This window comes from Mustela putorius, unplaced genomic scaffold (assembly GCF_011764305.1).
Source record: "Mustela putorius furo isolate JIRA1106 unplaced genomic scaffold, ASM1176430v1.1 tig00001059_pilon_pilon_pilon, whole genome shotgun sequence".
NCBI lineage: Eukaryota > Metazoa > Chordata > Mammalia > Carnivora > Mustelidae > Mustela > Mustela putorius.
The window spans coordinates 4,633,710-4,660,174 of record NW_025421553.1 but is presented as its reverse complement, the minus strand read 5'-3'; the positions used below and the strand labels follow the sequence as shown (position 1 = coordinate 4,660,174).

Below are 26,465 nucleotides of genomic sequence, written 5' to 3'. Positions count from 1 at the left end.
CAAGTCAATGTTGCCACAGAACAGTCTTCATTTACATTTGAGCTGCTTAGAGTTGTGTTCCATGAATCACCAATGTAAGCATCCTCTGGGTCTGTATATACTATTGAGTTGTTTATTGTATCTTTACTTTCAGTTTTGCTGAATTTACAGTGATTAAGAGTTCAGACTGCTTGTGGCTTGGTTGCTTTCCACCTTGAACGGGTTTTTAAATCTTCTGGACCTCATTTTTTTTTTTTTTAAAGATTTTATTTATTTATTTGAGAGAGAGACAGTGAGAGAGAGCATGAGCGAGGAGAAGGTCAGAGAGCGAAGCAGACTCCCCATGGAGCTGGGAGCCTGATGTGGGACTCGATCCCGGAACTCCGGGATCATGACCTGAGCCGAAGGCAGTCTGGACCTCATTTTTTTTTTATCTTGTAGTAAGGACAATATCTGCCTCAGAGGGTTGTGAAGATTAAATTAAGTAGACTCAAGTGCTTAGGGTACTTCCTATCATGAAGAACTAAAAAGTGTTAACTGCTGTTACATTTTTTTTCTTGAAATAATTTATTTTATTTAATGTGGAATTTTTTTGAGGGGGAAGGAGAGATTGAGAGAAAGAGAACAGGGGGAGGGGCAGAAGGAGAGGGAGAGAGAGAATCTTAAGCAGGCTCCACACCCAGCATGGAACCTGACATGCAACTCCATCTCATGACCCTGAGATCATGACCTGAGCCAAAATCAAGAGGTGCTTAACCAACTGAGTCACGCAGGTGCTCCTTAATGTGGATTTTAAACTTCAGTTGTTTTGCTGTGCTTTCCCATGGATAATGTATTGGCTTCAGTGAATAATGTAGTTTGCTGTTACTAAAACCCATATGCTTATCTTAAAGTATACAAAGTACTCACATTCAGCCTGTGTAAGAAGCCTCCTCTGCAAGATTCCAGTGGGTTAGACCTTTCTTTTTTTGTTTTTTTTAAAGATTTGTATTTATTTATTTGAGAGACAGAGATCACAAGTAGGCAGAGAGGCAGGCAGAGAGAGAGAGGGAAGCAGGCTCCCCACCGAGCAGAGAGCCTGACATGGGGCTCGATCCCAGAATCCTGGGATCACGACCCGAGCCGAAGGCAGAGGCTTTAACCCACTGAACCGTCCAGGTGCCCCAGGTTAGATCTTTCTTTTTGCTATTTAAATCTACCTTGTTTCATTTCCTGCCACTACCATTCTAGTTCAGATCTTTATTGCTAGGTTAGATGACTGCTACCATAATCTCACTATACTTCCCGTTCACATATATTCAACATTCTGATGGCAGATTTTCTTGTGAAAGTGAAAATTGCACCACTATCTGCTCAAAAGCCTTTAGTGACTTTTCCACTGATTAAAAGATAAAAACAAACTCAAGTGTTTGGTATTTAAGGTGCTATTTGCAGCCTTATGCTTATGTACCTATTATGTACCAAATCACTTCTTGCTTATACTTCCTCTTATTTTACCTTCACAGTTCCCTCAGCCAGGAAGTACTTTCTCTACTAGCAACATCCTCTGAGATCCTGTTCATTTGTAAGGCTTATCTCAATCATTTCATTCTCTTGAGAATCCTCTTTTGTGTCTCCTACCTGGGTGTGATCACTCCTCCTCATTCCTGCCCAACTTTTTAACTCCTCCAAGCGTTTCAAAGTTGTGAGACTGGTTTCCATAAGCTGTTTTATAGTTATGCTCTACAGACTGAATTTTCATGTTTCGCATATAGTAGGTTACCTATTTGGAAAATAGGTAGAAGTGCTCAAAAGTTTTTTCCATTATTTTCTTTCTCTTTTTTACAGCCATTTTATTTTATTCCTTCCCTTTCTTGCCTAAGCCTTTTTAAAATTTCACTGGAATAACAAAAATACAGGATAGTACTGGTAATCAGATTTATTTTAAATATGTTACATCTTCAGAATTTGTCCCCAAGTCAGTCAGCCAAAATGGTGTCCCAGAAAAATAGAGCATTTCCTCTAGTATTTTCCCTATTGCTAAAACTCTATCTTCAGTTAATTGGTATATTTAATGTTCTCCGTCTTTCTTATTAAGAGAGATTATTTTTACATACTAATTTACTTGACAAAGCTCTATTAGTGATAGCTTTCTGTTATTGGTTAGTGAAAATCAAAAATGAGTATTTTCTTTGACTCTCATCCCTTGTTCTTTTAGCAAAGATATATTTTGTGAGTTATGTCCTTTTTTGGTAGAGCTTAAATACTTCATAACTTTGTAATTCATTTTATAGCCTTATAGACAGCTTTTTGTTGGACTCCGCTCCTCTCAACATTACTATGTCTCCTACTGGTGACTTTCTGGCCACTTCCCACGTGGATCACCTTGGAATTTATCTTTGGTAAGTTATTTCTTACATTTCTATTGTGGGTAAGGAGGAGGAGGAGGATATTGTCAGAAAATCATAGTTGCTAACATTGCCATTTAGCTTTTCTTTTTTTAACTTATAAAATAGAAATTTCACATAGTTAGAGTTAATTCACCATAAATTTGTGACTGATTCAACATCTGCTTGGTAATTTAGATATCTGCTCAAGTGTGAAATTCTAAACCACATGACTGATTTTTATCAATCGCATTTGTCTTTTTTTTTTTTTAAGGTTTATTTATTTTAGAGAGAGAGAGAGAGAGAGAGAAAATGCAAGTTGGGGGAGGGATAGAGAGAGAATTCTCAAGCCAACTCCCCAGTAAGTGCAGAGCTAGATGCAGAGCTTTATTCTGGGACCCCAAGATTATGACTTGAGTCAAAATCGAGAGCTGACCCGTTAACCAACTAAGCCACCCAAGTGCCCCTATCATATTCAGCTTTTATTTGCAGAAAGGTTAAGTGAATTTTGAAATACTAGGGAAGGGGAGTCCCCATTTAGACACTGGCCTTCCTGTCACAGCTCGAGGACCACTTTATAACTTTGGCCAACATTTCAACTCAGCTTACCTTATCTTCAGAATAAGCCATAAGTATGATCAAAATCCTATCTAGGATTCATTCTAGTTATATAATTCTACATAACCATGGAAAGATAATAATGGTGGTGATGATAAACATGTAAGAGTTCAAAATAAATGTCCATCGTCTTGATCTAGAAAAATTTTACCTATTTTCTGAGTTCTCATGTTTAATTCCTTTAGCTCTTCTTATTAAAGAAGAGAAGGAAATTAATCCTTAAAAATTTTATAATTAAAAATTTTATAATTAGATTTTTAGGATATGAAAATAAATATATGACATATATTTAGAAATTGGACTCTGGCCACCTTAATATGCAAAGTAGAGTATTTCCTGGCATTTAAGAAGCTTGAACAATCAAGACAAGAGAAGAGTATCTGTGGGATGTCAGCAGGAGTATAATATATTAATATATATATAAATGTAACTCAGAACCTGACATTCCCAATTATTATTTTACATTCCAGATTATAATGTATGTGAAAGAGAATCTGATTACCCCTCTTTGGGAGCAGTATCTACATCTTGAGTCATCCAAGGCCATGCTACAGGGTCAAGTAGCAGAAACATAACTACTTTAGAAGACCATTCTAGAGAAGGGAAAGTCCATAACTTCAGCAACCCAAAGAATCTAATCAGCATATTCTCTCTGACTTAACTGTCTGACTCCATCTTTCCCTCAGTTATGATTTCTCTAAATGGAGATTGCCATTTGTCAAAATGATATAAATATATGGAGGTTATGTTATCTTATAAAAGTATTATCCACTACTGATCTCTCAAATATTTTTTGTATTACATTAAAAATAAAGACTCCATTAATAAATAATATTTATGCACAACTTTCTTATGATGACATCTATGACATGAATCAAGGCATTTTCAAATTAATATTGACTTTTAGATTTTTTTTAACTTTTGTGATTGGAATCTGAAGCCAAGTATAAGATAGTAGTGATTATTACCAGTAATTGAAGTTTCTTTGAAAAAATCTGTTTTTATAAGTTTAAAAATATTGTTTGTATGTTTATTTCTCAGGTCCAATATTTCCCTGTATTCAGTTGTTTCACTACGGCCGCTTCCCACAGATTATGTTCCTTCAGTAGTGATGCTTCCTGGTACTTGTCAAACTCAAGGTAATCACAAAACAGTAGTTATGAAGTGTAATATCATAAACCTAACTTGAGGGAAGGTAGAGTTTAATGCATTCAATTAAAGTATTTTTCTAAGTATTAGGAAATATTTTGAATGACTTCATTAATTAATGCAAAAATATAATTGATGTGGTATTGATAAGAAATTAAATAGTATACCAGTGGGTCTGGTGATGGGAGTTGTAGATAATATGAGAAAATGAGGAAATAAAGTCAATAGAGTTTATAAGGCTCTGCTCAGTGGACATGTTATGAAATACTAATGGATTTGGAAGAAAGTAAGTTCCTTTTTATATGATAAAAATCTCGTTCTGCATTAATTTCTTTTACCTGAAAATTTTTTGTTTTAAGATGTGGAATTATTGGAAGAAACCATAGAACCAAGTGATGAAATGATAGAGTATGATTCCCCAGAACAGCTGAATGAGCAGTTAGTGACTCTATCACTCCTCCCTGAATCACGGTGGAAGAACCTTCTTAATCTTGATGTTATTAAGGTAATGCTGTAGTACACTTAATACTGGTCCCTAAAGACACATTTGAGAAACATTTTCTTTAGTAGAGATAGCTTCCTCTACTTGGAGGGTTTCAGAAGCAACAGTTAAAGCCTAAGGTAGTAGAAAATATCATTTAGTTGAAGACTGTGTGGTCCAGTGTGATTATAGGATTCTTTCTCTATAGTAATTGACTTTGAGGGCACTGAGCAAAAGTATAGCCTGCAACTGCAGAATCATTAAAAATTAGATGTTTTAAATCTAACCTAATAAACTTTTTTGTACTTACAAAAATGAGGAAAAAAAGTTGCTGCCATGATGTGTGATATTTCTATTGCTAGGTGTTTGGGGACCAGAAGACTTTTCTCTGGTCTTTAATTAAACTTTAGTTACCCTTTACCATTCCATACCTTACTCTGTCAACGCCAAGAAAATTTTTATAGCTTGCTATGTTGAGTCCAGGCATATAACTTAATATGAACTTATCACTAGATTATGTCCCAAGGGCAACAGCAGTGGGAAAAAACCTAGCTCCTTTGTCTTTGAGGTATTTATAGTTTTACATGAAAAAAAGGATAATTATGGCATAATTAGTGTTTTTCAAAGTATATTTTATGATCCCCATTTGTGAGTAGCAAAAGTAATTGAAAAGAATAAACTAGAATAGAAAACTTTTAAGCTTATCCTCTGATAGTAACGGGAAGTATTGTTTTATGAAACTTGATTGGATAGATACATATTCATATTCACTAGAGGTTATGTATGTGTTAAATCACATGCTAGGCTGGGCATAAATGTAAAGAATTGACATAGATAACTATGACAAGATTTGTTTTGTAGCTGATTACTTAGCACCAGAAAAGGTATGTATGTCTCGATTAAGGAAAAAGTTTTCACGTGTTAATTTTCCTCTCAGAAGTTAAATATGCTTCTTTTTACTTGCTCACTTTTTGAGAGATTGGATGTTAGCTTTAAAATATGTTGTGTAGGAGCATAGTTGTATAATCTCTCCATCATGTTGTCCAGTGTGTCAGCTATAAAGGCAATACTTTATGCGATAGCTTTAAAAGCAATGCATTGAAAAGTCCAAGTAGATCAGTGTGTAATGGAGCAATCAAAATAATGCCCAATTAATTGAGATTAGGTTTTGGACCACTCTGTTCCTTGCTTAGATACAGTTTTGTTCTGCATAAAAACTTATTTAGAAACCTGAGTGAATGATCTTTATGGAAGAAATACGTTAACATCTCCAATATTTTTATTTCTTACTGAATGGTAGAAGTTAGAATTTCTGTATTTGTCCTGTGGGTAACTTTTCTCCTTTTGGTTTTCCTTGTGAGATTAGACCATTTCCAGAGCCCTGTGGACCTGCAAAGGCCTTCTGTTCTTTTATTATTTTTATTATTAACATATAATGTGTTATTTGCCTCAGGGATATAGGTCTGTGAATCATCGGGCTTACACAATTCACAGCATTCACCATAGCACATATCTCCCCAGTGTCCATAACCTAGCCACCCTCTCCCTACCCCTTCTCCCCCTGGCAGCCCTCAGTTTCTTTCCTGAGATTATGAGTCTCTTAATGGTTTGTCTCCCTCCTGCTCTCATCTTGTTTCACTTTTTCCTTCCCTACCCCTCACAACACCCCGCCCTGCCTCTCAAATTCCTCATATCAGAGAGATCTTATGATAATTGTCTTTCTCTGATTGACTTATTTCACTCAGTATAATACCCTCTAATTCCATCCACATCATTGCAAATGGCAAGATTTCATTTCTTTTGATGGTTGCATAATATTCCATTGTGCGTATGTGTGTATATCTATCTGTCCATCTATCTGTATATTGCACATCTTTATTATCCATTCATTTGTTGATGGACATTCGTTCATCTGTTGATGGATCTGAGTTCTTTCCATAGTTTGGCTATTGTAGACAGAAAACAGTATGAACGTTCCTCAAAAAGTTGAAAATAGAGCTACCCTACAACCCAGCAATCGCAGTACTGAGTATTTACCCTAAAGATACAAATGTAGTGATCCGAAGGGGCACGTGCACCGAATGTTTATAAAAGCCTTCTGTTTATATCTACAACTCAGTGACTCTGTCCCTTCTAACTCAAGAACAGTGAGTTAGAAGTGTAACTGTGACTCATTCTGCAGTCTCCACCACCCCCAAGAAGGGCCATGCTTACCCTGCAGTTGGCAGTACCTTGTCCTGCTTTCATGTAGTAACTTTCTTTTATGCTGTGGCTTCACAAAGCCATGAGTATCCTTGGTTTTCTTTCAAAAAACGAATCTTGTATGATAGCTCCAAAGAATGGAAGAGGAATAGTGTAAGGTAAAATTGTGAGTCTCCTAATAAAGGCAGTTTACCATAGAAAGGCTCTTTCATCAGATACTCCTGAGGTGGTGAGTGACGTGTAGCATATGGTCACCAAAACTAAATTCTGTCAGTGGGAATTCCAGTGGAGGTTTTCCTGATAGAATTTTACTAAACTTAAAATTTTACTAACACTTAACATTTTTATAATTTTATGATTTTTATAATTTTATTATATAATATATATTATAAATTATAAAATTTGTAATTTTATAAATGAGCAGTAGTGTTCTTTTGCTTTTTAAAAACAAAAAGTACGAAGGAAAAATCAATAGAAATTCCAACGAACTAGAAGAATCAGGGCTATTCTTCATAAGAAGATTTCACTGAATTATTTCTAATGGCAAAGTCTACCTCTAGCTCCAAATTTCTTTTGGAGAAAAAAAAAATGTAAGAAACTGTTGAGCATTTACGTAAGTTTTGTTTTCTAGTCCATTTTGTGAAAAAGATTGTAGAAGTTCAAAATTGCTTGTTACTTCTTTACGTAAATATTCATGTAAATCATGTTTGAGGAAAATGAGAGTTCTGAGAGCTTCTCCTGAACCTTGTCATTTTTCTTCTGCCTTATCAGCAAGGGTACTAGAGGTCTGCCTTGAGAACCCTAGTTTAAAGATATCTGTGATATTCATCAGTTGACATTTTATTTTGGCATTCAAATTTGAGAAAGTTTCATTCCTTCTTTTTACTTTTTGCACTTTGTTTTAAAATTGACTTGGAATTAAGTATTAGAAACTGTTGGCAAGGACTTATTAGTCTTTTTCGCTTTCTCATTTTCTCTTAATCAGAAAAAGAATAAACCAAAGGAACCACCCAGAGTACCCAAATCAGCACCATTTTTTATTCCAACGGTTCCTGGCCTTGTACCCAGATATGCTGCACCTGAACAAAATAATGATCCCCATCAGGTAAAAACCAAATTGGAGGATTCTAAGTATATAGGGTGTGTTTTGTGTTCTGCATTTGTAATTCTTTATCAAGACCTAGTATTAAGATACACAGTAAATTAATGACAGCTTTTAATTATAAGCTATAATTTTTTTTGTTACACTTGTATTCTTGCAATAATGTATATTTGTTTTTGTTTAAGTCGAAAGTGGTAAATCTTGGAATTTTGGCTCAAAAATCAGATTTCTGCTTGAAACTTGAAGAAGGACTAGTAAATAATAAATGTAAGTTAAGTTATAAAATCTTTTACCAAATATCATCAATATACTTTATATGAAGAGAAATTGAATGATATATTAGCAGATTTTTCAGTAGCTCAAAGAAAATAGTAAAATCTTTAAAGGATTGAAATTTTGATTTTAATGTGAAATAATTTTAGCTTTTGTACTGTTATGTTAAACGAGTAACACTAAACTTGGATGAGTATCAATATTATAATTACCTTTTGAGAACATTTCACACTTTCTATATGGAAAATTAGTTATTTCCCCACCCCCATCTCTTTCTTTGTTTTTACTTACAAATACAGTTTATAATACAGCAGAGACTTGTCTTAGGTGATTTTTAGATATTCCCAAGTTATCCCAGTAAGGCAGTTTTAAAATGTATTTATTGTTAATACATTTAAATTTTGAAAGCTACAACCTGTAGCTAATAATGATAAATAATAAGAACTATAAGCAATTATCAGAATCACAGTCACTCTCTTGTTTGATTTCTCCTCTTATTTTTGGGATCCAAATGCTTTTGTTTTCATACCAGCATCACTCGAGTCCACCTTGGCAAAAGTCAAATAATGGTGCTGATGGGCCATTGTAGATGACTAAAGAATAGCAAGATCGTAAAGAAGTAACTTGTTATATTTCTGGAGAGGCAAAGAAGAAAAGCACTATTATTTAGTGTAGACTGAAGGACAGAAAATAAAATTTGTTAGAGTTTTATCGTTGGTGTTACTTCTTTTCTAAAAGCTAAAAGCATAATCATTGCCATTATAATATCAAATACCTATTACAGAATAGTTGTAAGTGTATAGAATGTGTATTCTTATGATGCATATAAATCAGAAATGCTTATTTCTAGAGAAAAGGAGTAAATTTGGGGTATGTAAGAATAAGGTGGAATTGTTCCCCCTCTTAGATATTTCTGTATTGTTAGTATTTCTTAATAATCATCTGGTACTTTAAAAAATTTTATAACAATAAAAGGAAAGAAAAATAAATTCCCCCACCTCATCCTATTCTCCATGCAACTACTCTAATAATTTGGTATGTACTTACAGCCTTCTCATATTTGTATTTGTTCTGATTGTTGTGTGACCATCTGATTGATGTAAGACCATCTTGAAGTGTCTGTTACTAGGCATTAATTAGATTTTCTTTAACAGCTTGAGCAGCAGGAAAAGAAAACTTAAATGCAAAAATTTTAGTGCTTTAAGTCCTTCTTATTGTATTGCTCTAATCATTTGTACTGATTGTTACTTAATTTGGAGTTCATTTTACTTCTTAAGGAAAAAATAAAGCCATAGAAAGAATGTCCTGTGTAATTTAAATGTATGTTGCTTGGGTATGAAATGAAACTATAGTTTCCTAAGTGAAGTGATTGTAGGTAATAACTGGATTCTTCTTAAAAATGCAGATGAAGCTGCTCTTAACCTTCTGAAAGAATTAGGCCCATCAGGAATTGAAACAGAGCTGCGAAGCCTGTCTCCTGATTGTGGTGGATCTGTAGAAGTTATGCAGAGCTTCTTAAAAATGATCGGGATGATGTTGGACAGGAAGCGTGATTTTGAGTTAGCCCAGGCATATCTTGCACTGTTTCTAAAGGTAAGTCTAATGAAACATGGTACTTCTCAGCTTGCCTTCCCTTAGGGTAATGTTCTCTGATAGAATTTTCTGCAGCGATGGCAGGGTTCTCTATCCACTTTGTCCAGTGTGGCAGCCACTTCATACATTTGACTCCTGAGCACTGAAAAATGTGGCTAATGTGACTTAGAAACTAGATTTCTTATTTTATAGAAATTTAATTAATTTCAATGTAAATGGCCATCTTCACCTAGTGGTTATTGTATTGGATAGCTAAATAGCACAGCTTTGTAGTTTTTTCTTTTACTTAGCACAATTTGACTCATCCCCCTGACTTTTCTGTGTTACCCATTTGATTCGGTATACTGAACTATTAACTTTTTTAAGTCATTGTATTTTGGCAGTTTTTCTATGATCATGAAGAGAAAATTAGATTTCATGTTTATTTTTTGTTTTTGTTTTTTTCTGCTGGTGGAATCAAAATACTTCTATCCTGGCTGAAGGGGTTTCAGGTGATTTGTCGAGAACAGTTGTTTTTATGACTAATATAATGGGAGAACTCATGTTCATTTCAGTGGTATATTATATTGAAGGAAGTAGATGATGTTGACTTTTAGTATTAAAAAATACTTCCTCTATCCCATGAATATATAAAATGAGTTTTCACTTATCTTATTTAAATTTATTTTAGAAGTAGATATTTAGATGGTAGCATATAGGATGAAAAAAATAGAAATGCTACATATTTTTTCTATATCCTTTCCCAAATGAACTGCAGTTCCTGTGTATAAATTTATTTTAATCCTTAGATGTTAAAGTAGAGAGCCATCAATCATTCATTACTAATAGGTTCCAGTGAAAGGAGAAACCTACAGAAGCACAGAAATAGGGAGTTAGTGTTAGAACTGGGACCTTGTTTCTAGACTTGTATCAAGGGATTCATTAGGTGGAGGAGAGTGATGATAACTTTCAGTTCTACTAAGGGAGAGACAGACAGTACCATAAAGGAACTCACAATAAAGTTTGATAGAGGAGAGGGAAAAGAGAACTAGTAATAAGCCAGCATCTAAGGAAGTAATATTCATTGTAGTATCTTATGATGTTCCTTGGTAAGAAGGTTGAATCTAGAAAAAACAAAATTTTAACTTTCTTAAATATTATAATATTTTTTTATTTCAGTTACACCTTAAAATGCTTCCTTCAGAGCCAGTACTTCTAGAAGAAATGACGAAGTTGTCATCACAGGTGGAAGAAAACTGGATCCATTTACAGTCACTCTTCAATCAAAGCATGTGTATTTTGAATTACATAAAAAGTGCTTTGTTATAAAGATAAATTTAAGTGACTAAGACTTTTATATTAAATGGGTTCAGTTTAACTCATACCTTGTTTTCCAAGTTTCACTGTGAAAAGAAAATAAATGCCAGCACTACTAACTAGTAGTCATTCTTCACTTTAAATCCTAAATATTTTCTTGAAATAAAATTATACTTGCCTTTTGTTTTAAAGATTTATAGAATCTACTCAAATGACTTATTTTCTGAGTCACTTCACATCAGTTACTTGTATATGACTGAAATGTTGTCATCAGCTCCTATTTTTTGAATACCTGTAATGTAAGAGATGTTAGGTGTTTCTTGTAAAATATTGCTGAATTGAAGACAAAACTGATATGTGATACAGTTATAAGAGGGCCTTCATGATATGAAATAAAAAGGTATGTTTCCTTCCTTGGTGGCCTCTGATGAAAACATGGTCATTGAGCATTGACTCAGACTTTAGTGCACCCCTCTTATAATGCGGAAGAGGAATTAGCTAAGGTCATTTTGGGATCTCAGTGACAGATAAGGTTTATAACACCACCCTGGTGTTCTCTCCACTGGAGCCTTTCTAAAGGAACTTGCTATTTTATAAGGAAGGTGAATTGCTGTAGGAGACAGCTGAATGGCCTAGGATAGGGGAGGGAAATTCTAAATTCCATTGAAGATACCCTTCAGAGTGTATCTTCCTTACTGATGCCTTTTTATTTGGAAGAAACTACTGCCTGTATACTTTTCTCTCCTAACCATTGTGGAACCAGAAAGCTCTGGCGGTTTCTCTTAGTGTTTTCATGATTTGAGACTTGAGCAAATATGAATTAAAAATAAACAATTCCTCTACCTGGAAAAGTGTTGGGAGGTCATCATGGAAGCTGCTTTGCCTCCTGTGTATGTCCCCTTTCCTTGCTACTAAAAAAAGGCTTTCAAGGATATAGCTAAGGTCACAAATGAGTGAATAAACTTCCAGTCTTTGTACCTGTTAACTGAAGCCCCCTCAATATGAGAGGTTGATAGAGAGAGGACTTTGTGGTGGGATTATGCTATCACAAATGCAAACAGTTTCCTAAATAGGAGCAGAAAAAAGCAAGGGACAATTGCTACTTACGTGTTAGGTCTTTAAGATACAATGCAATATGACTGCTTTGGTGTTCTCTTTGCTCTGTTCTTGTAGAGGTGAGAGAAACCATACTGCTACAGGCAATTTATATAATAATTGGAAGCCAAATTGATAATGGATGTGGTAATATTTTTAAAGTTTAATCTACATTATAAAAAGTAATTCTAAGAACAGACCTCTAAAAACAATTTTTAGTTTATACGTTCAAAAGTAATGTTATTCATAAAATGTAACTGATTGTATATGGATGCCAATATCATTTTCATTAGAATTAAGCTTTTACTGCATAATCTCCAGAAAAAACAGTCCTTACAAGGAGTTGATCATTGATAACTTTAAGGTGCCTGGGTGGCTTAGTTGGTTGGGCAACTGTCTTCAGCTTGGGTCATGATCCCGGAGACCCGTGTCGGAGTCCCACATTGGGCTCCCTGCTCAGTGGGGAGTCTGCTTCTCCCTCTGGCCCTCCCACGTCTCATGCTCTCTCTCTCTTACATTCTTTCTCTCTCACATTCTTTCTCAAATAAATAATCTTTTTTTAAAGAAAGTGTATAACCTTAACTATTGACTGAAATGTTAATGCCTTAAGTCTAACTTTAAAAATTATATTCCTCTCTGCCCCAAATACTAAATTCTAAAGATATGGCAAAATTTTAGTATATACTCATGTACCATGTGAATGTTAATAAATAACTAAACAAAATAATAAGAACTCTAAACTGATCATTGTATTGCTTTTACAAATCTTGAACTGAATTTACCTCTTTTAAATGAGAATATAGGACTTGAATGTATTGTTTCTGTTGGAGGTATCTTTGTATAGTAGTAGCATCATTTTGGCAGGTAGTCTTCCAGAACCTCTCCTTTATGTTTACATCAAGGAAAGAAGGAAGAAAGAAAGAAATACAAAGAATAATTTTGAGTGTATATTTTTTCTTAAAATGTATCATTATCTTTCTTTTTTTTTTTTTTTTTAAAGATTTTATTTATTTCTTAGACAGAGAGAGACACAGCGAGAGAGGGAACATAAGCCAGGAGAGTGGGAGAGGGAGAGGCAGGCCTCCCACTGAGTGGGATGCCCAGTGTGGGGCTTGATCCCAGGTCCCTGGGATCATGACCTGAACTGAAGGCAGACGCTTAACCATCTGAGCCAGCCAGGCACCCCAAAATGTATCATTTTCTGCATACTGCTTTTTCTTTACATTTGAAATTACAAATTTATTATTTGTAATTTGACTACATCAGAAATAAATATTTTTGGCAGTCACCTTCAATGCTAATATCCTCCCTATAAGTACCAATTGTTAACTTTCACCTAGACCTTTGTCTATGCATGTATATACATGGCGTATATAAACATAGAAAATAAAATGTATAGTTTTAATTTTTACATATATGCATATCATTCCACAACTTTTCTATTTGGCTTATTTCAGTATAATCACACCTAATCTCTGTACTTTTGTAAAAAAAAAAAAAAAATCATTCCATAATCTATTTATCCTAAAATGGACACTTAAGAGAGTTTCCTTCCCCACTCCCTAATTACAAATAATGCTAAAGAACATCATCCTGTGTGACTATCTGCATAAAAGGATTTCTCTGTAGTACAAACTTAGGTTTTGAATTCTGGACCAGAGTTAGGCAGTTTTAAAAAGATACTTCAGTTGGCTTCCAAAATGGCTATTACCAACTTACAGTTTCTCAGCAATGAATGAATACCGGTTCCCCATATCATTAAGGACATTTGATACTAGATTTTTAAAATTTTTTAATGAATAAAATATTTTTTTGTTTTAATTAAAAACTCTGGCACTAGTAATAATTGGCATCTTTTCATATGTTTATTTTAGATCTTTTTTTTATATTTTTGAATTGCTTTTTCCCAGTATGGCTCATTTTTCTGTTGAATGATTTGTCTTTATTAATTTTTGTTAGTTTTTCATATAGTACAGGTATTAGTCTTTTATATCTGTTACCAGTGTTTACTCAGTCACTTGTATTTGACATACATGGTATCTCTTCTTAATAAATGTTTTATATTTCTATATATTCAAATTGATAAATTTTTATGACTTATTCCAAAATATGAAGTATTCTAAGACATTTATTATGTATGCGTCCAGCGAGATCTTCATCAAGAATTGATTTTTGTGGGGCTACTGGCTGGCTCAGTAGGTGAAATACTCTGGCTTCGGCTCAGGTCACGATCCCAGCCACATCGGGCTCTCAGCTCAGCAGGCAGCCTGCTTCCTCCTCTCTCTCTGCCTGCTTGTGATCTCTGTCAAATAAATAAAATCTTTAAAGAATAAAAAGAATTGATTTTTGTGAAGAGTAAGGTCTAGAGCTACTTTTATTTAGAAGTTCGGAAGCCATTTATTGAAGTCTACTCTTCTCACTGTTTTGAAATGCTGTTTTATTATGTGCTAAATTCTTTAATTGAGGTATTTGATATCCCTAATAAATAATATTCATTTGATTCTAGTTTTGTGGTGTTTGGATCAGGTTTGGTAGAGGTAACACCATCCTAATGTTTTTCCCAAAAATTTCTTGACTGTTGGTGAACATATCTTGAAGTTATGTTTTTGGTTGTGCTAAATTCACAGGATTTGGAGAAATTTACAATGGTATTTCTCTTTAAGAACAAGCTAGGTCTTCATTACGCTAAAGCTTTTGTAGGCTTGGTTTCATAAGATATCTTTATATCATCATACATTTTTTGCAATTTATTTCTGGACATTTAGTTTTTGTTGCTATAGTAAAATATACCTTTTTTCTAATGTATTTTATAATTGGTCATTGCTGTCACAGTAAAAGCAATTTGATTTTTATATGCTAATCTGTTAATGCAGTCGAACTCTTAAAAGTTTGTTGACATATCCTTACCTAAAAAATCCAAAAGAAGTCCATCTTTGGCAGTTGGTGAGTCTTTTATTTCCTATACAATATTCATGTTTTATTTGATTGTTTTTAGGATTGGTTTAGCTATGGTCTGGCCCAGAAGGTTGAATACTAGCGATGTGTAACAAATATTTGCTTTGTTACACATTTTAGTGAAAATGCTTTTAATGTTCCACCGTTAAGGATAATATATGCTCTGAATTTCTGGTAGATATCCTTTGTTAAATTCTATTTTATTAATTTTCTACTTAAAAAATTAGTAAGTATAAAATTTTATCAAGTGATTTTTCAGCATATATTGGAGGATCAGGATGTGCTTTAATGGGTATAATTTGAATTTTGTTCAAAGATTTCTAACATTAAGTTATTTTTTTATTTTTTTTTAAAGATTTTGTTTATTTATTTATTTGACAGACAGAGATCACAAGTAGGCAGAGAAGCAGGCCGAGAGAGAGGAGGAAGCAGGCTCCCTGCTGAGCAGAGAGCCCGATGTGGGGCTCGATCCCAGGACTCTGGGATCATGACCTGAGCCAAAGGCAGAGGCTTTAACCCACTGAGCCACCCAGGCGCCCCACATTAAGTTATTTTTATTCTTGGGATAGAACTGTTTATAAGTAAGATGAAACTGATGCATTTTTTTTCTGTTTCATAGAGTTATTGATCCTTGTGTTTTGTTTTTTGGGTATTTTTTTTGTTTGGTTGGTTTTTTTTTTTAATCTTTACACCCATCGGTCTCAAACTTATGACCCTGAGATCAAGTCACATGCTCTACTGACTGAGCCAGGCAGGTGCCCCTATCCTTGATATATTTTTAAAACTTGTTTAATCAGGGATGGCTGGGTGGCTCAGTCAGTTAAGCATTTGTCTTCAGCTCAGGTCATGATCCTGGGGTCCTGGGATCAAGTGCTGCATTGGGCGCCTTGCTTAGCGAAGAGCCTGCTTTTTCCTCTGCCTGCTGCTTCCCCTACTTGTGCTCTCTCTCTCACACACACACACAAATAAATAAAATCTTAAAAAAAAAAAAAACAAATACTTGCTTAACCAAAGGGGAAAAAAAGTCTTTATTGAGATTTTTCCTATTTAGTTTTCTTCTGTGGTTACTAAACTAATTCGTCTCTCCTCAAGCCAGTATTGGTAAATTATATTTTCCTTACAAATCATGACTTTAATCTTGATTTTGAAATTTATTAGTGTAAGCTATATAAGGGTTATGCTTTTTTTATTAACATATAATGTATTATTTGCCCCAGGGGTACAGGTCTGTGAATTGTCAGGCTTACACACTCACAGCACTCACCATATCACATACCCTGCCCAATGTCCATAGCGCAACCACCCTCTCCACAGGGTTATGCCTTTTTATTCATTGTTTGGTTGCAAGTGACAGAGATCCAACTCATACATAGGACTCTACAAAGTCCAGGGATAATACTGGCTTTACCTACTCCCAGATCCACGGATTTCTTAAGAACTGCCAGTCTCTAGAGCTCTGTTTTGTTGTCATTATTGTCTAACTGTATAGTCAAGATCTCTACTCATCCCCCTGATTCATCAGATACTTACTGTGCTAGAATTTTATTTGTGCTAGGAATTTAAGTGATCAAAACTTGAGGTAAATCAGCTCTGAATTTACATGTTTTCCCCTTAAACTAATTAGGAAGTGATTATATAAATCCTGATACATGAGCCCATTTAAACTTTGAACCATAGTCCAGGGGTGACTGTATAGTGACATAGTTAGGCTAGGGGAGAGGTCTGTGAAAGCTCATACAGGTTTCCATGACTGGGTGAGTTCTGTACAGTCTGGAAGTTTCCATCTGCTTTCTGAGGGGAAATAAGGCACAGAGTTGAGAGTAGGGTGCCAACTGGCTGGCTATAGAGTCACTGTGGCAGAGTGAGCTGTGACCCCGAGCAGAGTATAGCAGCACCATCCTAGCTGAGGGCACACTTGGAAGGCTGGCTGAGATTGAGGGCACAGGCTAAGTAGGGTAAGGATGGTGGGAGGAGGGAAGTGGAGGGGAGGATCTGGCAACATAGATGGCTTTCCCTCTACCCACATGTCACCTTGGGCTGAAGTACTGAGAGGAAACAAAATTTGAACTTAAAATTTCACTATTCAGAAAAGCCTAAAATAATGTGGAAGAGATAGAGACTTGTTATTTGGTAATTTTGTACCTTCCACCCCTTCTCCAAGTCCAGTAGTATGAAGGCTTATGGATGATAATTTAATGTTATGTAAAGAATTCTGTGGGATTTTTTCAGTGTCTGTACTGTATGCTGAATTTCCCAGTTCCAATTATCCAACTGAATTCTACTAAATGCCTGTGAAGTGATACACTCAATGCTCAATACTTAGTTTTCATCTCCATTTTTAAAAAGGATTTATTTGGCAGCAAGATATGTAGATAACAACGATATAATGTTCACTGGGGAAAAAATAAGTAGCATAAATACTAGACAAATAATTTTTAGGAATATCATTTATTTGCCTTAGGGCCAGAAATGGGTATTTCAAATTAGGGTTGTTTTGTTTGGTTAGTTGTTTTTTGTTTTGTTTTGCTACCATTTAAGTTTTTTCCATTATCTCTGACTCAATTCCAGTATTTACAACTCATTTATTTTGGCTCTTTGTCTCCATCTGAACTTTACAAATCTGACATCTTGTCTTAGAATTTTGGCCCAAGTTTCCTCACTCCTGGTCACACCCTGCTCTCCAGCGTAAATATTGTGCAAGCCCACTGGGCGAATGAGTGGCAGGCGAGTGGTTGCCCAGCCTGAATTTCCTTAAAACCCCAATCTGAGGGTTTTGAAGGGGGGAGGGGAGAGGTCGGGGTATCAGGTGGTGGGTATTATAGAGGGAGCACGGATTACATGGAGCACTGCGTGTGGTACAAAAACAATGAATACTGTTATGCTGAAAATAACTTAAAAAAAAAAGTTAGCCAATGTACATTACAAAGGGAGAAGTGATTACTAGCAGTAGCATTTTTATTATGCAAAAAACTTTATTTTAAAAATCAATAAAATAATTTCAGTACTTGTTAAAAAAAAAGTATATTTTACCAAAAGGTGACGGCTTCCCTATCCAGAACAATGTTGCACTCCTGCCTTCATTAATTTATTCCTTCTGTCTCATCAGATACTTAGCACATACTCTAGCTCAGGTGCTATCTTATGCTCTTGAAATGCTTAAAACAAAACACACAAGGACCCTGGTCCTTAATTTTAGCTCATTTGTTTACATTATTTTGCAAGTCCTTTTGCCTCTGCTCTCTTTTAGAGCAAAGATGAAAGAGAAACTGTTTCTACGCCATCAACCTGCAAAACGGGTTGCCAGGAGTTCCTGTTTCAAAGTGAGGAGCGTGCGTGTGTGTGCTTCCGTGTGTGCGCGTGCGTGCATGCGTGCGCTTGCGCATGTGCACAACGAGGGCGCATGCGGACCGAAGCTCTCAGGTGCTTCGGCACGTCCCTGTATGCTTGCATGGCGGGGAGGAAGTACCCTATGACAGGACGCCAGCATTCTTTTTGATGCCGTTCTCGTTTTAAAGTTTTTGTAACTTCGCAAAACAATGGATATGAAGAGATAAAATAATTAGGGAGGGAAAAAACCCACCTTTTTTCTTGGAAGACATTGCCTCTTTATTGTGGAGGAAATTGTTTGGTACTAGTTGGCCAGAATCAAGGAAACGAAGAGTAGGACTCAGTCTTGCCCTGCTTGTTAACCACCGGTCATGGATCCAAGAGCAGTTCCCCAATGGGCTGAATGCCAGTGTTCTCTCTTGGCAAACTGGACACAGTCTGACCCGATGGGAATGTGGAGGCAGGGGACAGAATGAGTTGCTCATGTCTATTGCTACAAGAACAAGGAGATGAGGTAGGTAAGGTAAAGGGCACTGGGCACTGCACAAGCCAGGACTATAAGGAGTGAGGAAGTAGATGTATGTGTTTCTCTCTCAAACATCTCACTCCCTCTCCTCACTGTTTCATCCAGTAATTCTGTGTGGAGTTCAGCGAGATGTTGGAGATACCATTGCAAATGAGACGAGGTTCTTGACCCCCAACTCCCGGAGATGAGCCATGGAGGAGGAAAGGCTGCACAGCATCTGCCTTTCTGGAGTTAGGGGAGGCTGCATGGAGAAGAGGACAACTGCCATGGATCTTGAAAGAAAGGTGAGTGGTAGGCGGGTGGTGGTGCAGAGAGAGACAAAATTCAGAGACCAAGGGGAAATGAAAAAGGCAGTGGAAAATCAGGGGTGACTAAATGCATGCTAGTTATTACCTTTGGGGATGTGTGGAAGCTTGGCCCTTGAACTTTTTCTGCGTTCTATCCTGTGTTTTATTTATAATTAGACAAAACAGGATAAAATGTTAACAACTGTTGATTCTGAGTTTTGTTATACATAGATTTCAGTACTCTTGGTAGTTTCTTTTTTTACTCTATTTATTCTCTTCATTTAATTTTTCAAATAAAATTTACAAATATCTTACCATCCTTCCATCCATCCATGCGTACATACTGTTACGTACATATATCCTATGTATCTGGCAAGAATTTCACTTCCTTCTGGAAAGTGACCCCTGGAAGCTACAGTTGTATTTGCTGCCTGAACAAAGTTTGACCTTTCCACAAACCTCCAGGTACCACTTGACCTGATCACACTTACTGGGATGTGGGTCCCTTGCATTGGCTTTTTGAGGGGAGCAGATAGTCTCCAGGTCCTATCTTCTCTTCTCACATGGCTGACGTGAGCTGGAGTAGGAGACCCGTGGAAATGGCACTGACTCATCTCGTGCTCGGCTTAGCCTGGAGCTCCTCCAGGAAGTCGTGGGAAGGGCAGCACTTGGCAGAAGAAATCCTCACCTGAATGGTTTGGGGTTTCCCAGAAAGCATGAGGAATACCGGGGTGGAGAGTTTCACTTTCCTTCAGCAATAAACAGAAATAATCTACTTGATTCCAGATGAACTAAATGTCAAAGAGAGACATATTCCCAATTAGCTTATCTCTTTACCCTTTACCAGAGCTCAAAGAAGGAAATTACCCATTCCCCTTCCTGCTGGGAAATGACAATCACTTAACAAATATACCACACCTTGTATGCCTGAAACCAATTTCAGCCTTAAAAAAATACTAATTTGTAAGAAAAATTATTCTTTTTTTTTTTTTTTTTGGAAACAAAAGTTCTTTTTTTTGTTTTGTTTTGTTTTTTAAATAGTTCTTATGTAGCAAAACCCCGAGACAAATAGCACTGTCTGGAGGCACTTAGGATAAATTTAAGTCATACAGGAAAATACCTGTTTTTTTCTTCATCTTCCAAGTGGCTGGTTTCCTCCTCTTTTGCCAATATAGCAGTTACATTCTTGTGGCTCTGCCTTTGCTTGTGCCCTCCGATGAACTTCCAAATCTGCTACAAAGTCCATTTCAATGTTGGGCAAACAACAGGTGCTCAATAAATATCCAATTCTGTGGTTTTCATAGAGTGGGCCAGTGTTCCCTGAGGGTTCCCGAAATCCTTTCAGAGGAATAGCAAAGTATTATGAAAAAACATTTCATAATAATACTAAAATTATTTGACTCTTTTTGATCTCAGTATTTCAAATACAGAAAATATCAGTAGACATAATGTGTATAACCAAAACTTGGTGAAGTCCTCAGTAATTTTTAAGAGTGAAGGAGTGCTGACACCAAAAATATTGAGAATTACTGCCCTAATTGATTGGTAAACAAAACACATAACTTCACCAAAAGGTGCTACTATGTAGTATAATGTATGCAATACCCAATGCCCATCTCTGAGAATGCCTCAAAACCTGATGTTCCAAATATGGAATATGAGTTATTACTACTCTCAGATCCTCTCAGAAGGCCAGTGGGGCCAGAGCAACTCTCAGGTTTTGGGATCCTATTCAACTGCAGGTTAGTTGGGATCAGTGATCTGTTGAGTTCATTTAGTGCTAGGTAGATGGCTAACTTTGGGCTAAGACAATGAAATGATAAATCAAGAACATTTAAATTGGTAATATAATGAAATGTATCACTGTGGGTGTTTAGAATCAGTTTCACCTATTTTCAGCAGAAGATTAATTAATTTATTTTTTTAAAGATTCTATTTATTTATTTGACAGAGAGATCACAAGTAGATGGAGAGGCAGGCAGAAAAAGAGAGAGAGAAGGAAGTAGGCTCCCTGCTGAGCAGAGAGCCCGATGCGGGACTCGATTCCAGGACCCTGAGATCATGACCTGAGCCGAAGGCAGCAGCCTAACCCACTGAGCCACCCAGGCGCCCAGAAGATAAATTTATTAAAGAACATTAGGAATCTTTCCAAATTTTTTATGGCTTTTGTGGCTGAGAATAATGTCCATCATCCCAAAGCACTTGTGTGGCCAACACTGGCCCTGGATGCTGGGTGTCCCTGGTGCCTCTGAAGGCGGGGGTTCTTGGCTATCACCTCACTGGAACAGATTACATACAGCACCTCCTCCATAGCAAAGACTTAAAATTCATATTGTCACGAGGGCACATCCAGTTGGGAACAATCTAAGGCTCACACCCATACCCAAGTCACAAAGGAAGCTGAGAGAGAAAGTTTCTCAGTTCTATGTTAAGGTTGCAGGGATTTTAAGTGGAAAATCCTCCAAGCATAGAAAGAGTGTATACAAGGTATTTGGTGTCAATAGTTGGTCTTCCCATAGTTTTCTGCTTGGCTGCTCAACACATACCCTTATTCCACATGTTAAATTCCCAGCAAAAATAACAGTAGCAATAATAATACAATATTTACCTCCATACGCATAAAAGCACACTTACCCTCTTCCCTGAAAGGAGAAACAATTTATCAGTTAAAAACAATTTCAGGATTAAGTAACAGAAAATCACAGTTAACCATGATTTTAACAAATGGGGGGGGGCCTTATCTTTTTTATACATCAAGAATTATTCAGTAATACTATAAAGGATGTAGTGTTTATTCCCTGCTTTCTTTATTTCATTTTTATGAAATTTTATAAAAATTATGAAATGAAAGAAAGTTCCTCATGTCTTAGTTTGTGGTCTCAAGATGGCTACCAACAACTGTAGACATCAGACCTCATCAAAACTTCCCAAACAGGAAAAGCTGGAGAGAGGCAAAATTATTATTTCATATGAAGCTTTGTTCTTTTAATTGGAAAAACTTCCAACTACCAGCCAAGGACCTGGCTCACATTGCTACCAGTTGGCTAGTCACTGATAAAGAGGAAAGATTAACTTAGACCGGACATGGTTTAGCCCCTAAGGCTGTGGAAAGAAAGCAATGGATACTATCTAAACATGAAACTGGGATGCTGTTAGAAGGAAAGAAATGGCAGGCATTGCTGTTACACTAGCAGCGGACATTGTCTTTTGGTTCATAATACCAAAAAAACCCTCTTCTTAAACTATTGATTATTTTTTTGAAAATTTTATTTATTTGACAAAGAGAGAGAGATCACAATTAGGCAGAGAAAGAAGGGGAAGCAGGCTCCCTGCTGAGCAGAGAGCCTGGATCCAGGATCCTGGAATCATGACCTGAGCTGAAGGCAGAGGCTTAAGACACCCAGGTGCCCAACTATGTTAAGGAATTAAAATTGTCCAAATAGTCCAATTTTTTTCTGCCTTATGAGCCTGGTTCACTATCTCTGAGTAGCTCTGAGTGATGAACACAACACTTTTTGAATTGGCTCTTAGAAAAGAATCTGGAAAATAGGTTTAAAGCCATAGATGACATTTGTGGCAAAAATCTATGAATGTGACCCTGCTGTCCTACATAAATTTGCCTTCTTTTTTTTAAAGTAGGCTTCATGCCTAGCATGGAGCCCAATGCTAGGCTAGAAGTCATTACTCTGAGATGAAGACCTGAGCTGAGATCAAAAGTCAGATGCTTAACTAACTGAGCCACCCAGCTTCCCCTATAAACTTGCTTTTTTAATAGCCTCTTAAATTGCAGGCTTTCTCCATTTTAAGGGCTGGTACCACATGGTCTCATTGCTCTCGCCTACCGTGTTCCCCTCAGGTCCTCATTCAACTGACTAAGTCATTATGAGCATAGTAGTTAATTGGATAATTGGAGCTTTTAAAAGCTTTATTAAGGTATAATTGCATACATGTAATATCTGTATCTCTCTCTCTCTCTCTCTCTCTCTCTATCTATATATCTTGATGAGTTTGGACACCTGCCTTAATACCCATGATAGCATTGCCACAACCATGGCTGGGCAGAGTGCCCTCTGTTGATTCCTGGAGCACCCTGCTAATTCAGAATGAGGAAATAAAGTCACTCAGATGTAGTCTAGGATGTGTGGGCAAAGTGCTGATGAGTCCTTTTCAATACTTTATCTGTCAGTAGCAACACCCTGTGAAGTTAAGGATTCAAAGAATGTTTCAATCAACAGATGGAAAGCACAGCAGTAAGCCCTAATATTAGAAGAAATGTGTTAGGGAAGGCTAGAATATTTTCAAGGGTTTTATATTGAATTAAAAACTATCTCAAGTTATCATCTACATGAAAATATCTACATTCAGAAAAAAGAACAGTTACTTTTAAAACTAAAGGCATATGTATAAATTTTACTTTACATTAAGAAGTGACAGAAAAGGAAATGCCATATTTGAAGGAGAGAAGATATGTTACCTCACTTTCTGGGAATAATTAATGTTGCTTTTTTTTTTAAGACTTTATTTATTTACTTATTTATTTATTTGGCAGACAGAGATCACAAGTAAGCAGAGAGGCAGGCAGAGAACAAAGAAGGGAAGCAGGCTCCCTGCCGAACAGAGAGCCCGATGTGGGGCTCGATCCCAGGACCCTGGAACCATGACCTGAACCAAAGGCAGAGGCTTTAACCCACTGAGCCACCCAGGTGCCCCATAATGTTGCATTTTTAAGTGAATCATGAAGAAATCAAATGTAAATAACAGAGAATGTAGAGTACTTTGTTTTTTCTCATTAAACTTATAGCAACTTAAAAATATATCTCTTCCTTCTCCCTTCTTCAAAAATAATAATCACCAAACTCCTTAAAAACCCGTATTGTTTGGCACCTTTTCAGTGACCAGAAAGTTATTGGCTGTGGAAAACTGAATCACCAGTAAGAATCCTGTAAGATGTCTGTACTCCCGACTTTTCTCAAGCCAAAGGTTTGTACTATACAGGAATTAGTGGAATGAGTGGCTTTAAACTATTTCATACCTTATCTCCTTAACTATAATCTCTTTGACCATTTATAAGGTGTATCTAAAGTGATGAAGTGAACGGATATCAGGAAAACAGGAAGACTATGGAGAAAAAGACAGGAATTTGAGAGGTTCTCCTCTCACTGCTCTGGCTGCATACCCTCACCTCTCGGGTCTGAGTGTATCTGTAATCCCTGGCTCTGTCTTGTCCACATTCCAGTCTCTTGGTTGCCAGTGGATTGAGTACTGCCCCATTCTGCCATGCAAGTCCAGAATACAACACAATACTGGGCGTATTCCTTTGCATTCCACAATACAACCACACTCAGCCCATTCCTTTCCTGAATACATGGTAATCTTTAGGCACTTAACACTGCTTACTTGAAATTTTCCAATGTGGCTTTCCTATTCCCATGTTCTTGATGCCCTCTCTGTCAATATCCAAGTATAAAGGAGAAAACATTGCTTCTAGATTAAGCCTCACCTGACAGCAGTACTGATGGAAGCTTTGGAATCTTTTCAGCTTTGAAGTGTTGGTTTTAAAAATGCAGTGTTCACCGGAGCTCTTGGAAAATGCCATATCCACAACAAAGCCCTTTTTTATCACCCATGTGGGATTGCATGTCTCTTGGGCACCTCCCTGTGCTGTATGTCTGAGGGGGTTTGTTTGACCCCCATTCTTAGATGGTGTTCTGCTGAAGTAACCTCATGGTTAAGAATCAGTCTGTGTCTGGGGGTCATAGGTTTGAAATAATTTGGCAACTTTTTTGGAAACTTCTTTTTTACACTTCATAATATACGTGTTTGTTTTCATGTAAAATAATGCACAGCTTTTCAGTTGATGTGTGCCAGGACCCACTGGTAATTCAGTAAATGGTCTCCAGGTATGTGTTGAGATCTGGAGTGCTCCTAGGCAGGTTGTCGCCAGCTTTAAGTGGACCTGTCACTATACCTGAGTGCATGCACATATATCAGCACTTTCTGTTTGCCACTGTGTGACAGACATTAAAAAACACTTCACAGTTGGTTCCTTGCACATGTCTTATCTCCTGTTGTCTTGCATGTGAGAAGCATGTCCCTGCCATGTCACTTGGGGACAGACAAAGCTGGGCTGTTACTCATTTATAGTATTGATGTGTATGATGGCTTGAATACCTCCTCAGTAGGTATCTGCTTCAGCCAGTTGAATTGAATGAAAAAGAGAGGAAAGTGAATCACCAAATCAAATCAGACCCCTCATTGCAAAGCTGCAAGGATCCTGGTGTTAGGCTCACTCCAGAAGCAATGCCTTCTCCTTCACCTCATTTTCTTCTTTTCTTTAGATGGGCCTCCGTACTCAACTTTGACATCAATATTTATTTAAATGAATATAAGCCCAGAAGAAATTATGAAAGTAAAAGGGAAAAAACATGTTATCCCAAGAAGCAAGGAAGAGAAGCAAGCATCCTGTTCACCTCATTTTCTTCTGCCATAGATGGGCCTCCCTCAACTTTGACATCATGGATTTAAATGAATATAAGCCCAGAGCTTATGAAAGCACAGTGGTTATCCCACAAGGAAGAGAAGCAAGCATCCTGTCTAGCATCCCATCCTGCCATAGCCCCCATGGATCTGGAATTCAGAGCTCTGAGCACAGTGGTGCTACCTGGCTGGTACATGTGCCTCAGGAACTTGGAGCATTGCCACACTGAGGTAGAATTAAATCTCATATCAGTCGTTGGCAGCATTGGCCAATTAGTGCTGGTGCCTCTGAGTGAATGCTATGAGGTCCTAGTCTGGAATATATGCAAACAAGAACCAACCATTGCTTATGGAATGAATCACTGGTCTAGATTAAAGAAGTGCAGCTGGAGGGCTGCTGTCTAGAACAGGAAACAAACAAGTAAAGTAATGTTGTCTTCCCGCACTAGCTTTGCAGTCTCTCTCTTGCAGCCTCTTACCAGTGAAGTCTGACAAGACACTGAAGAGAATCCCAGTCTTCCCACCCCCAGGGAAGTAGCACACAGTTTCCCTGTGGTAATCAGGAGAAATGACCCAGATATTAGAGCATCTTCTTCCTCTCCTTTTGTCTATTTGTTCAGTGGCACAAGGAACCTAAAAGATAAGTAGAGTCTCAACTTCCAAGTCCATGGAAACTTGATTTGTTCTCTGGTGAAGGTATTATTTCTCCTTTAGGAACCAAGACTTGCAAAAAAGAATA

The 26,465-nt window shown here is 36.8% G+C and overlaps 1 protein-coding gene and 1 long non-coding RNA gene across 2 annotated transcripts in view; both read left to right on the top strand.

Annotated features, from left to right (window-relative positions):
• WDR36 (WD repeat domain 36) overlaps nucleotides 1–11,905 on the top strand; it is a 42,405-nt gene extending 30,500 nt beyond the window's left edge. The window contains exons 17-23 of the mRNA XM_004761314.3: nucleotides 2,253–2,360; nucleotides 4,005–4,102; nucleotides 4,472–4,617; nucleotides 7,781–7,900; nucleotides 8,083–8,164; nucleotides 9,576–9,763; nucleotides 10,922–11,905. Coding sequence (XP_004761371.1) covers nucleotides 2,253–2,360; nucleotides 4,005–4,102; nucleotides 4,472–4,617; nucleotides 7,781–7,900; nucleotides 8,083–8,164; nucleotides 9,576–9,763; nucleotides 10,922–11,071 — 892 coding nt within the window. The 3' untranslated portion in view covers nucleotides 11,072–11,905. The remainder of the gene's footprint in view (nucleotides 1–2,252; nucleotides 2,361–4,004; nucleotides 4,103–4,471; nucleotides 4,618–7,780; nucleotides 7,901–8,082; nucleotides 8,165–9,575; nucleotides 9,764–10,921) is intronic.
• A 6,083-nt stretch (nucleotides 11,906–17,988) lies between these two features.
• LOC123393881 lies at nucleotides 17,989–25,707 on the top strand. Its single transcript, XR_006608689.1, has 4 exons — nucleotides 17,989–18,950; nucleotides 19,068–19,246; nucleotides 24,142–24,229; nucleotides 25,588–25,707. It is a non-coding gene; the product is annotated as an uncharacterized LOC123393881 (long non-coding RNA).
• The last annotated feature ends 758 nt before the right edge of the window (nucleotides 25,708–26,465 follow it).